This window comes from Acomys minous, assembly GCF_964271855.1.
Source record: "Acomys minous genome assembly, chromosome: 20".
Classification (NCBI taxonomy): domain Eukaryota; kingdom Metazoa; phylum Chordata; class Mammalia; order Rodentia; family Muridae; genus Acomys; species Acomys minous.
The window spans coordinates 15,939,107-15,952,989 of record NC_140502.1 but is presented as its reverse complement, the minus strand read 5'-3'; the positions used below and the strand labels follow the sequence as shown (position 1 = coordinate 15,952,989).

The 13,883-nt window shown below is 43.6% G+C and overlaps 1 protein-coding gene across 1 annotated transcript in view; it reads right to left on the bottom strand.

The window, feature by feature from the left end:
- Positions 1-8,944, bottom strand: part of LOC311591101 (vomeronasal type-2 receptor 26-like) — a gene marked incomplete at both ends in the record, with an annotated part of 14,784 nt that extends 5,840 nt beyond the window's left edge. The window contains 4 exons of the mRNA XM_084770469.1: positions 393-602; positions 2,574-3,371; positions 6,005-6,296; positions 8,736-8,944. Coding sequence (XP_084626595.1) covers positions 393-602; positions 2,574-3,371; positions 6,005-6,296; positions 8,736-8,944 — 1,509 coding nt within the window. The remainder of the gene's footprint in view (positions 1-392; positions 603-2,573; positions 3,372-6,004; positions 6,297-8,735) is intronic.
- Between the last annotated feature and the right edge of the window lie 4,939 nt (positions 8,945-13,883).

Here is a 13,883-nt window from a genome sequence, read left to right as displayed (position 1 = left end):
ACTGATATGCTTAGTATGACTACATAGCTTGCTTTGGTATCTCCTTGCGTCCACCATCCAAGAATGAAATTACAGGTACCACACCGCCCACTCAGCAGGTACAAGTGTTCTGGAGGACCACTGTCTGGTCCTTGTGCTTGCACAGCAAACACTTTAACCACTGAGCCATCTCACCAACAGCAGCTCTGATGTATTTACTTTTCGGCTCACTCAGTATCATCCAGAGAAAGGTCTCTGAGTAGGTAAAGAACATCCTCACTTATGACTGACTGGCCAAATCCAGAGCCACATCCCTTTCATGCACAAGGAGGGATGAGGAACCCTAGATATGGAATTTCCTGTAGACTTTAGCATTCTGGGACAAGAGTCACCTCTGCATTCAGGCAACTCACGTGGAGATCCTTCTTCAAATGGACCATCATTTTCTTCCCTGAAGAACCTTGAGGGTCTATCATTCCTACACTAACCAAATGGAATACACCCTCAGGGGTCTTCTGTCCTTGCAAAATGTCAAACGTTGTCACCAAATCTCCATTGTCATCAAACATAATCTTACTTCCATCAGGAGTCTTGAAGTGCACCTTTCTGAGGGCATGAAGCAGCTGAGGATAAAAAGGAGACACTGTAGACTGGGGTGGGAATGTCCTAGGTCTTCTCTATATGGCCTCTGCAGTGATACTGAGCAACTTCCATCAAAATCTAACTTCAGTATTTATAATGAAGTTCAAGGTACTGTGATATTTTCAGAAATAAAAAAATTCTAGGTTTAATTCAATAACACTTCATAATATTTTATCCTGAAATTTTTAAATATAATATACTCAGCGTGTGTGCACACATACTTCTTGCCCATGTTGCAGAGCTCAGAGAAAAACTCTCAGAAATATTTTCTCCTGCTCATGCCATGAGGGACTCAGGAACTGCACTTAAGTGGGCACAAGTGCCTTCATCCACTGAACAATCTCACCGCCCTTAAAATTAAACCCAGAAACATCTCAATGGGGTGCTGGCTCTAGGGTCTCATTAGGCTGTGCACTACTCTGCACAGCCTTCCATCCCACTACGCTCTTTAATGCCAAACACTTGTATCTTCCACAGAATGGACCCAGCCCACTGAGGCCTCCCAATCACTCAGACCACTCTGTCACACATCTTCACTCACACCCATGTGGCTCTTCTTATTTGTCTCCATTCTATGGTGCTCATAAATGCTGTCCTGGACATCAACAGTGCTGCCTTTCTGTGGAGAGGTTTCGTGTCCTCTTCTCTGCAACACTGGTATTTCAACCTCTCTGCCTCTCCTTTCCCTTCACACGCTCCTCACTCTTTCGTCTACTTTATATCTTCATCATAGGCCACAAACAGACATCACCACCATCACATGTGCTTATCTTTAGACAGGTTCTTGCTTTGTACTATAAGTTGACCTTGAACTTGGGATCCTATGAAGTCAACCTCCTGTGTGCTAAGGTGACAGATATGAGTCACCAAGCCCATCCTCCTGTAAATCATAATCTGGCAAACTCAGCCAAAATGCCAAGAACTATAACTGTTCTACTGGTCAAAAACCACATGAATCCTCACCAGGCACACAGTACAGACTCAGAGAAGCTGAATGATGGGTATGAAAGTGTAGCCCCCCCTCCTTAGCCACCACCCTCACTTTATCTCAATAATGAGCAAAGTGATTCCAAGAGGCTCCTGGGCCTATGCTGCCTGGAGTTCATTGGAGAAGATTGAAGATAGATGTAGATTGATTAATAGATAAATAGACAGACAGATAGATAGATAGATAGATAGACAGACAGACAAATAGAGCAAAATCACCGAAATGTATTATGTAAATATATGAAGTCATCAACTAAGGTTTTAAAATATAAAAATAACTACAGACTTGAATATTGGCTCATTGAGTAAACAAGTTTGAGGTTAGCATTTCAAATATCTAGAAACCACCTAAATGTCAAGTCTCTGAGGAAGACTTTGGTAATTACATCCTCATCACATGGAGACAGAAGATGACCAGAGCAAGCTGACTAGGAAGATTAGCCACACAAACAAGTCCTTTGGTTAGCGAGAGAGGCCATGCCCCAAAGAATAAGGTAGAAGAGTGATTGCAAGGTAATTTTTCACATCATCCTCAGACCTCAGACATGTGTGTACATCCAACCCATCTGGGCCAGGATGACTACACACATGTGTCCACACTCATGCACCAAAATTTCTCCTTGAAATTTGAATTTGCAGCATGTGTATAATGACAAGTATCCTCTATTTATGAAAGCTCAAATTGGGGACACTAAAAAATATTTACTGTTCTCTAAAATATTAATTTTACAAACAACCTGAATTTGCTATGTCAATCAACATGACTGGGAATAGACTCATCTGAGATCATAGGCAAGCATGGACCACATGTCCAATGCTGCTTCTAAGATACATCTCAGTAACAAGGATGAGATGGCACAGCTGATGCAAACAGTCTGCTATAGCACTATAGCTTAGTAAAAACCTACATCTTGATTCCCGACTTTCACTGAATCATCCACACATCCACTCATGTCTTCTCTCACCTGCCAGGGATGGAAGTCCTGGGAGTCCATACATTTCCCATTCTGATGCCCGCAGGATAACACATCATGCAGGACATGGGCAATGCTGTAGACAGCTGTGTAGGCAGCATCAATTTTACTCACTTCTGGGAAAGGATACTGCTTGTGTTTCAGACTCTCATTCCCGGAGCAGAAATGAACTCCTTCTGTCACTGTGCTGTTCTGCTGAGGCCATGAACAATCAAACATGACCTCCCAGAACTTCTTTATAAACATGTCTTCTGGTGTCTGGCTAGGGCGCAGCTGAGCAAGGAACTCAAGGAAGCCAATTGCCCTGCTGCTGTGATACAGAAGGCCAAATGTACCTTGGAGGACCCGGGAAACGCCTGGAACAGCAAGCACGAGAGCCATGTGCAGACTTTCCTTGCTGACCCACACGTGGCCTGAGACATTTACACCAAATAAGCCATACAGGATGAACTCAAAATTCGAATTGTTTAGGAAAATCAGAACGACCTTGGCAGTGCATTTCTGCATCTTCTGGACAGTCTCTTCAATCTTCCCCGAGGACTGGTCAGAAGGGACATAGAGGTGGAGCTCAATGCACACACCAGCTGGGCTCAGCACCTCAGTGGCCAGAAAGCTGGCCTGCTGCCCAAACTCATCATCATTGGCCAGAATGATCACCCAGGACCACTGGAAGTGAATTATCAGGTGGGCGGCTGCACGGGTGGACTTATCGTCACTAGTCACTGTCCGAAAGAAGGATGGAAACTGGATCTTGTCACTCAGGCTGGGCAGGGAGGATGCGTAACTGATCTGTCAAGGGAGAGCCGGGCAGGATGAGAGTGGATGAGATCCAGAACACAGGTGAAAGCTAATGGTCTGCTTTGAATGTAGCAAGGAGGAAACTGGAGAGATAGCTCAGCAGTTAAGAGCCCTTCTTGTTCTCGTACGGCGCCCGGATTTGATTCCCAACACCAACATCAGGTGTTGGGAATCAGACAACTGCCTCTAGCTTCGGCTCCAAGAAGCCTTTTCTGGCTTCCTCCCACACCTGTGGCACAGGCTCACAAAGACATTTCCACATCCATATAGATGTATATTAAAATATAAAGTTAATTTTCATACAGGACTTGATATCACGCTTCCGGAGCTGTGTTGGTTCGGCCAAGCATCTGTACACCCCCTCACTGATGAGCATCCCAGACAGCCCTGTGGGATAGCTTTCCCTGTTTCCTCATCAGGTCCTGCCCATCGCCCTGCCCTGCATATTTATTCCTGCACTACAGCTCAGCTTAGTCTGACTCCTAGCCATGTTAGGCTGTCCTTTAGAAATTTCATATGTAAATGTGTGCGTGCGCTTGTCTATCTCTTTGTCCTTCTGTCTGTCCATCTGTGTGCCTATGTTCGTGCCTGTGGAGAGGAAAGAAGATAAATTGAGAGGGCTGGTTATCTTCCATCAGGTGGGTTCCAGAAGCACAAACTGAAGTCACCAACCTTGGTATGAAGAATGCTTGCATGATAAACCATCTTGCTGTCCCCAGTAAGAACCAATAAGCTATGGGCTCTTATCAAACCACCATTGTGTGATTTCCCAAGTCTGAGAGAAACCACAGTTGAATTTCTCAGTTTGTCCAGGAATAGATGGTACCATCCACTCATGAAAAAAGTGAGTTTTTAAAAATGTGAAAAGTGGGGTTCTGTGTCTGTGGGAGGTTGTTGTTGTTGCTGCTGACATTATTTTGGCTTTAGCAATACAGGATGTGGCTATTCTGCCTCAGAATATTAGTACAAAACTTCTCCAGCCACTACAAGGTATTACAGGTTATTCTGTCTCTACACAAAGACCCTAGTATCTAGTTGGTTCATGGGGAGGGACACGGCTGACCCCATCTCGTACAAGTGGTCCTGCCAGAAGAGTCAATAAAACAAAAGATATTCAGTTACATTTGGATTGCAGACAAACAATGATGTTTTAAGTATAAGTTTGTCCCATGAAACACACATGACTAATTGAAAACAAATCATATTTTAATAGAAATATTGGGACAAATTTAGACTAAAAATGATTGTGTCTCTTTAACTCTAATTTTTATTATTTTCCATGTATGAGTGTTTTGCCTGCATGTGTGACTGTGCACTACATTTATGTCTGCTGCCCATGAAGGACAGAAAGGGAAGTCCCATTGATGAAAACGTTGTTTAAGACGATTGTGAGACTACACATATGTAGTGGGAATCCAACTTATGTCCTCTGCAAGAAGCAGCCAGTTCTCTTAACCTCTGAGTCATCTCTCCATATCCTGGAATTCAAATTTAACTGAGGCAGAAGAGAGTTGATACCCTATGAGCACATACAGGGGGAGGTAATCCCCCTCAGGAACAGTCATAGGGGAGGGGAATAAGGGGAAAATGGGAGGGAGGGAAGAATGGGAGGATAGAAGGGATGGGATAACCATTGAGATGTAACAAGAATAAATTAATAAAAAATTTTTAAAAAAGACAAATTTAACTGAGGCTTTTCTTGCAGCCTTACAAGGAGAAAAACAAGAAGTTTTTTACATATTTTTAAAACATCAAGTTTTTGTACTAGACATGATAGTGTAGGGCACTCAGGAATCTGAGGGCAGAGGACAAAGAGTTCAAGGGCAGCCTGGGTTACATGGAGAAACCCTGCCTCAACACACACACACACACACACACACACACACACACACACACACACCTTAAAATCAAAAATGAAGATTGGCTTTGGCTGTGTCATCATGTACAAAATAGAAAAAATGGATTTTCTACTGCTTTAAACATACTTAAACTTGAGAAGAAGGAGAGACGCCTCAAGGCTAAAAGCACTTGCTGCAAACCCATGAGTATAGGAGCTCAGATCCACGTACATATGTAACAACTTGGTGACCCCCTTGAAACCTGTCACCTCAGCTCCATGAAGAGTGCATACAGCAAACTGGATGAAGCTTAATGTATTTCACATAGCAAAACTCATGGGCCTAGAGAGGTGGATATTTGCTGCCCTTCCAGAGGTTCTGAGTTCAACTTGCAGCACACTCATAGCAGCCAAAACACATCAGTAACTGCAATTCCAATGTCCTTTTCTCATTTCAATAGACACTTGGTAAATGTGTGTGTGTGTGTGTGTGTGTGTGTGTGTGTACACAAAACATTCATACATATAAGATTAAAATAAGTAAATTTTTAAAAATATAGATTTGAATTTTGTTATATCCTCAGTTTCCTTGTCAATGCAGGGGGGCTATAGTTCTCTCTAAACTACGCAGACATGGAGAAGAGGACCAGGTTGGAAATGGAGAACATTTCAGGGAACCTGCCGCCACAGTGGAGCTCCTCACTACTGTGACCACCAACATAAATTTCACATCATCACTAAGGGATGGTACTGCACTCATGAAGGAATAAGGCTATGAGCAACTCACCTGAGGAAACTTGTACAGCCCCAGAAGTCTGGCCATGGACACAGACAGCGATGACCGTGTGTCCCCAACCAGCGCAGCCTGAGGAGAGCCATGCTGACACACGTAGTTGGGGATGGGCTCCTCCTGCCCCGTGAGGAAGCTCATCGTCTCGTGGAGGGCTCCATGCACTGAGTCCCCAGAGTTTCGAATGGAGAAGCCCAGGGTCACATTGGGCAACAAGTGAGCACTCCTATTAATCTCCTCAATGGCAAACACGAAACTCTGGGCCACCCTGTAGCCCCAGTTGGAGACACTGAGGGAAAGAGGAGACCACAGATACTTGTGTAGAGACATACATAGGAGCAGAGAGCAGAACAGTCCAAGGGAGTCCACAGGGAATGTGCAGAAGGTAATCAAAGGGAATAGTTTCTAGACAGAAGCAATATTTGGAGATCTAGTGCATGAGCTGGGTTTGATAGCACACATGTTTATTGTCAGCTGTCAAGAGACAGAGGCTCTGTGTGTCAGAGGCCAGAGCATCGTCTACATAGCTAGTTCCAGGCAGCCAGAGCTACACAGGAGACCTTGTCTCAAGGAAACAAGGAAAATAATCTATTGAGCCGGGCATGGTGGTGCACACCTTTAATCCCAGCACTTGGGAAGCAGAGGCAGGCAAATCGCTGTGAGTTCAAGGCCAGCCTGGTCTACAATGCTAGTCCAGGACAGCCAAGGCTACACAGAGAAACCCTATCTGGAAAAACAAAACAAAACAAAAAAATCTATTGAATAGTTTGGTTGGATACAGTTATTTGTACCTAACATTTATTTCAGAAGGTCCAAAGATAGAGAGAAGGGATTTGAAATACGGTCTTTGGACATGACTGAGACACTGCAGGCATGATATCACAGCAGCTCTTTTGCCTGCACTGGGCCCACACAAGCCTGAGCCTTCAACCACCAATCACAGATGGGGCAATTCCGTGTGGGGCACTTCTCCTCCCTGCTGAACTATTGGCAATTAATTTATTTTTGGAGAAAGACTGTCATTGTCTTCTGTCATGCACCCAAATACTGGACCTATCAAGCTCCGGTGGACAAGTCCAAACCAGCAGACACACAGGTGACCCTAGTCTTGCTCTGCAGCCTATCTGGTCTGAAACTCCACTTGCCTCTGCCTTTTAAGTGCTTTGGTTTAACAGCAAATGGCACCATACCCTAATGGTGTTGTACATTTTAATTACATTTTTAAATGTTAAGAGTAGAGTTGCTTTTGTTTTGAGTCTGAGTCTCTATATGAACCAGTCTGACCTCACACTCGAATGAATATAGAATTATAGCCATGAATAACCTGAACTTCTTTTCATGTGTGTATGTGTATGCATGCATGTATAAGACAGATGTCAACTTCTAGTATCTTCTTTAACCATGTTTGGGGTGTGTGTGTGTGTGTGTGTGTGTGTGTGTGTGTGTGTGTGTGTGTGTCTTTCTGTGTGGAGTGTGTCCACGTGTCTTTCTCTGTGTGTGTGTTTCTGTGTGGAGTGTGTCAATGTGTCTTTCTGTGTGTATGTGTTTCTGTGTCTATTTATCTCTCTGTGTGTGTGTGTGTGTGTGTGTGTGTGTGTGTGTGTGTGTGTGTGTTATGCATGGGTGTAATCCTCTGATGTGGGGTAAAGGCTTTTTCACTTGCTGCTCCACCTTTTTTAAAAAACATTATTCTGTGTGCATGTGTGTATATAATTTGCCTGTATATCCAAACATGCTACCACATGGAGGTCAGGAAACACCTTGTAACACAGCTCTTCTCTCCTTCCACCTTTTGGTGGGTTCCAGGGAGGGATCAAACTCAGGTCATCCATCAGGACCATATGCCAAGCACTTTCCCCAGTGAGCCATCTCACTGGCCCTCCCTGTGGCCTACTTTTTAAGAATGGTTATCTCGCTGAGCCTGTAATTCATTCTTTCAGCTAGGCTGATGGCCAGCAGTCTTTAGGAATCTGCCTGTCCCAATGTTCCTAACCAGAGTTAGAGATGCTCAACATGCTAGGTCTTCATGTAGGTGCTGGGAATACAAACTCTGGGTGTACACTTCACCAACTCAGGCATTTCCAAGCCCCTCGTACCCAAACCCCAGATTCTCCTGCCTCCACCTCCCATGTTAGACTTTATATCCTAGCTTCACCAAAGATAAGTGTGCAAATTATAGATCTGTTTCTGACTTTGGTTAATCCTTCTATAATCTATACATTTTTAAATATTGCATTGTACCAAATACATAGGCAATTATTACTCATTAACTTAAAAAAAATAACATGGTAGCAAAGTATGGTGGCACACATATGTGATTCCAGTACTCAAGTGGGGGGCAGGAAGAAAGTGAATTCTAGGTTAGCCTCATTTACACAGCCAGACACTGTCTTTTAAAACCCTATTAATTACATATTTAGTCATTCAGCAAACACACCTGCCTAGATTCTATTTCGAGAAGCAAGAAAACACAAAAACTCAAGAATCCTCCCGAGCTGAGGAGCACATACATTACACCCAGTGCAGGAGCAGCCTATGGTACAAATAAGAAAGATAGAGGGAGAGGGACAGTGTAAAAGGAGAGCTACAGAGCTATTACCTTTCTACACAGAGCATAAGGGTGGCCATCTATCCCATATTCTGATAATCAACCCTTTTCCGAGGCTTTGCACAACCTTGGAAGCTGCTTCTGGCTTTCAGAGACCCCTGCCCCGCAGCAAGGACATACCTTGAAGCCTGCAGCCCAGCCGGTGGGGCACTGAAGTCACACATGGTACCATTAGAGAAGCGAAGGATGCAGAAACTGCCCCCCACCGTGACATCTCCAGGACGGTCAAAACGAGGCCTCTGCCTTGGCAACAGCCAGGCTCTCGGGCCAGAAAGGGCAGACCCAGAGACACAGACAAACAGAAGAGATAGGAGGGCACACAGCCACATGCCTGCTGAGAGCCACACTGCCAAGAACAGGACAGCCCCATATGGGGCAGTGGCAAGCAGTGAAAGGGGCTTTTATCTTTAAAAAAAATAGCCTTTGATCAAGTACCTGAGACTAAGGCCACACTGGGAAATCTATGCCCGCAGGCTGTGTGGAGATTATTGCCCCTGAGAAGGTGGATGGACTGGGTGGCCACAAAACCCTAGAGCCATTAGAAGTTGTATCCCTTCTCCTGAGGGTTCCTAGCCTCCTAGCCTCCTAGCCTCTCTGCATCCAGGGATACAGACCTTGGCGACACCTGCGACCCCTGCGACACCTGCGACTATAGGAAGAGCAGCAATGGGCACAACTGTCTCCTGAGGGGCCTGCAAGGGAAGGAGCAGCTGTGCCCAGGGTGCTCAGAGCACTGTTTTGTAGAGTGGCCCTAGATTGGTACAAGAAGAAAATAGCTTATCTGGAGATAAGAATGTCCCCCAAAGTTTTAGTAGGCCCTGGGTTTGTCCTTTTGCCTTGGTGAGGCCAAGAATTCTGGGGGCACTGCTTGACAAAGTTCCAGTACCCCAATAACCAGGTGTCCTTAAGGCCTGCCTGACAAAGTTCCAGTGCCTGGACACCTTGGATTGACCTTTACTGTGGAAATTCCTCACTGTTAGAGGCTTCTCTCCAAAGGCTAGAATTGGAAATTAGTAAAAGCTGATGCTAGTAAAAATTAATAAAGTTATTGGTGATTCCCTGGGAAAATACAGCTATGCATAAAATTGAGCCTTTTATAGAATTTATTCAGATTCATTGTTAGATTGTTAATAAATGATTTTGGTAAATTATTTAAAATATTTTAGAAGAATTAATAAGGAAGAAAAATTTAGGGAAACTTTGAAAGCTGACAAGCAGTAGTTAAAAATCACTCGATCTTTTTGCTTATCTTCAGAAACTAGGAACTAGTTAAGAAAGAGCTTTTGATCACGCCATTATCAACAGACCTTGGTGCCTGCTTAAAAGCAAAAGAAAAGACTTTTAAAATTCTAATGTTCCTTTACAGGATTATAATAAAGAGAGAAATTGTACTGAAGTAAAAGTTTATGGTGAGGTTAAAGGAAGACATTGGAGACAGTCCTAAAGTCCCATTTTCTATTCTTTACAAAACTACAGTAAAGATAGAAATTGTATTGATACAGGAGTTGAAGACAAAGTCACAGAGACAGGCATGTTGGATCAGTGAACTCCCTGCCCTTTTGGATAAACTTGGCAGGCCAGGATTTTTCTGATGTTATGGAAAGACAAAAGAACAAGCCTCCTCTAAGTAAAAAGGCTATACAATATTTTTAAATGCTAGTTTTATTTTAAATATTAAAAAAGGAAAAGAAAGGATCAACTAAGGGTCAGGAAGACAAGTTTAGGGTATCAGGTGGAAGGATTGATCTTTGATCTATTAACTATATGCCAACTTAAAACAAAAGCAAATAGAGTCATTTTGTTTAATATCTTTTGTAACCACAAGGCTTTACGATACCAATCATAAGGAAGAAAGTTTTGAGTTAAAAGAAAACTGATTTTTTTTTCCTAAAGTTAATTTTTAGCTGTCAGGAAATTTGCTGTTTGCTTGCTTTGTTCCCCTTGTTTCTATATACTTAAGTAACCAAAAAAGATTTAAGCTGTGTAACCAATTGTTACAGTATTTTGTATCCATTCAGCCTACAAAGCAAATAACTGACACAGGGAGACTGAAATGTACTTTAAAGCTGCCAGCACTTCCCCGGGCAGTCTGAACTGATCCTAATCTACTCGGAAACTAAACCAACTACTCTAAATCTTATAACATACATATATATATATTCCAAGCACTTGCCACTATGACCCCTGGGCTGGTCCTCGTCAAGTCCCCACCGTCCTCCTCCAACTGTCCCACTTTTCTCTTCTCCAGAAAGTCCCGCCTTTCACTTCTTATCCTTCTCCCCAGCTGATTGGCTAAACAATGCTTTATTGACGTTGATACATTGACTCAGCATTCCTCCACAACCAATGATTAAAGTTTTTAAGGAAATTATTTTTTGTATAAATAAAGGTTACAAGAGACATAAGTTGTCAGAGCAAGTAAAGCCACTAAGGCTTCCTCTCTGTTCCATCTCTCATCAAAAGAAATTGAGTGATGTCTCGGGTCTGATTCTCTCTTCCCTGGTCGCTCTTACATTCACCCTTCTTTAGGATCTAACCCTCACCTAGAGTTGGACTCTGGCATTGCCCCAAGCAACCAAACAGAGTTTCTCAGGCAGGATGGAGCATCTTTATCCCTAGCAGACATTCAAAGCTGGAGTGGTATGTCTCGCATGGTCAGGGAGTTTGGGTCCAGGCAACAGAGGAAAGCTGAAACTTCCCCAGCATAGAAGCTCCCCAGTGAGTAGCTCCCCAACATAGAAAAAGTTCAGCAACTTTCTGTGCCAGAAGGAGTGTGTTTAAGATTCTTTGTTATCGATGTCATTTAATTTAAAACCATGGTGAGGCAGTGTCATGTGACTCTTCTGAGGCAGGTGTGACCATATATCTACTTTTCTCACATAGATGACAGATCAAAGACATTCAAGTGTATTTTAGAAACAGTGCATTTATTGACTGTATTTACTGTTAGTGGTCTTAGTTAAGCAAGATGATCAAAGACAGACAATAGAGGATGAAATGAGACTTTGCAAGCATCAGGAAGGGACAGCCTCTGTTGACTGAACCCTGCACTCCCAGCAGTCTTGCCAGCCAAAGTGTTTTTATTGATTGTTACAAAAAAGGGCCTTTAAGCAAGTCAGTTTCTGCATAGCAAAGCCTCTTATCTGATCTGGCAGTTGCCTGAAGTAACCATTACTTAAACAATTCTCAGCCTTTGCAAGTATTCCTGGTTTGCCAGGAATGGCTTGTAATTGAGGCCATGCAAAGGATCTGAGATTCTCAAGGAAGGGCAACCCCATAAATCTTAGATAACAATCACTGATTTACAAAAGATTACCACAAAGATTACGTGGCCATCACTCCAGAGTAAATGCCAGGTACAATGGCTCTTGTCTAGTCTAATACAATTTACAGAAGCATGGGAAATTCTTGACCAGTTGTATCACTGAAGAACCCCCCGAAGCATGAGCGATAGATAGCTCATGAGAACTGCACTCCTAAGCTCTTTCCTCAACTTCATGGCACCACTGTTGAAGAGGTTCCTGTCACCCCATCAATTGTTTACTTTTATACCAACTTGTGGAGAAGCCTTATGAATCTTATAACTTTCTGAACTTCTTGAGTCACAAGTTCAGGACTTCCTGGAATGTTAAATTAGCTTTCCGGGTTCTGTGAGCCTCCCTCTATACTCCATTAGGGGACGCTTCAGTGGAAGGAGCTACAACAACAAAAAGACACCTGTTTAGATCCACTATGATAGTCTTTTAACTAAAAATGTGCATTAGTAAGAATGTGAGGAAAGAGAACTGCCTCCAAAGAGCAATTACCATCCAAGCATGAGGGCCTGGATTCAGATCCCAAGTAAATGATACGTAGGTGTTGTGGCTCACCTGTATATAGTTCTAGCCCCAGAAGGAGGAGGCAGGTGATGCCCAGGGCAAGCGGCAGAGAGGTCACCAGGCTCTTGCGTGATGGTGGCGGCTCTCCGTGCTGGGATTCTGGGAAGCAGGCTAATCCACCTTGGTGGCCACTGGCTTTCAGCTCAGACTTCTCTACCAAGCTCTTTTGTCTTTTTTTCATCTGGGGGTTGCCCTCATTTCTTGTTCTGACCTAGCTGGAGTCCTTGGAACAGTGTTTTTCCTCTTCCCTGGCTTTTCCATCATCTGTGCTGATGTCCTTCTGTCACAGGTGCTCTGCTGACTGGTAGGTTGGTGCACTGGTTGACGGGAAAGGTCTGGGGTAGGCGGGGAGGGGTTCTTGAGTCTATGCTCAGGCTGAATTGACAAGCCTTTTCTCTTCCAGGCTGTGGTCCAGCAAATTGAGCAATGGCTGCTTTTGAGCAGAGGTCCAAGAATGCAGGAGTTGCTCCCCCACAAGGCTGGATGTCTCATGTGCTCTTCAGTCTATGTTAGATCCCTGAACAAGCAGGCTCCAACACCAGGGGAGGAAGAGGCCCGCTAGCAATGGAAGTGCAAGCAGGCAAAGACAGAGACTTTCTTCTTTCACATCCTTTATTCAGGCTTCCATCAAAGGTGTGGCCCAGATTAGAGGTGTGTCTTCTCAAAGATCTGGATTACACGTTTGTTACACCCTGAATGACCCAGAACAGAAGTGAGTCTTCCAACTACAGACACACAAATAAGCAAAATCCCTCACAGGTGTGGCCCTAAGCTTCTGGGTTTTAGTGAAGTCCAGATGCAGTCAACTTGGTGATGGACATGCTGCAACATCTCAGGTAATGATAAGGCCTCTATGATATTAAAGGCAGACTTATTAGAATTACACCACACTTCTCAACAGAGACTCTAAAAGTGGTAAGGGCCTAAGCATATTTCTTGCAGACCTTCAGAGACCACAGATGCCAGCCCAGACTACTATAGCCAGCAAAACTCTCAATCACCATAGACGGAGAAAAAAAAAGATATTCCATGACAAAACCAAATTTAAACAGTATTTTTCTACTAACCCAGCCCTACGGAGGATACTACATGGAAACCTCTAACACCCAAGAAACCACAGATAATAATAACCCCACACTAGCAAAGCCAAAAGAATGGCACATGCGTGTGCACGTGCGTGCATGCACGCACACACTCACACTACCACCAATAATATCAAAATAAGAGGAATTAAACAATCATTGGTCATTAATATCTCTCAACATAAGTGGACCCAATTCCCTAATAAAAAGACACAGGCTAATAGGATGGATGGGAAAACAGCATCCATCATTCTGCTGCATACAAGAAATGCACCTCAGCAACAAAGATAAACATTATCTCTTCAGAG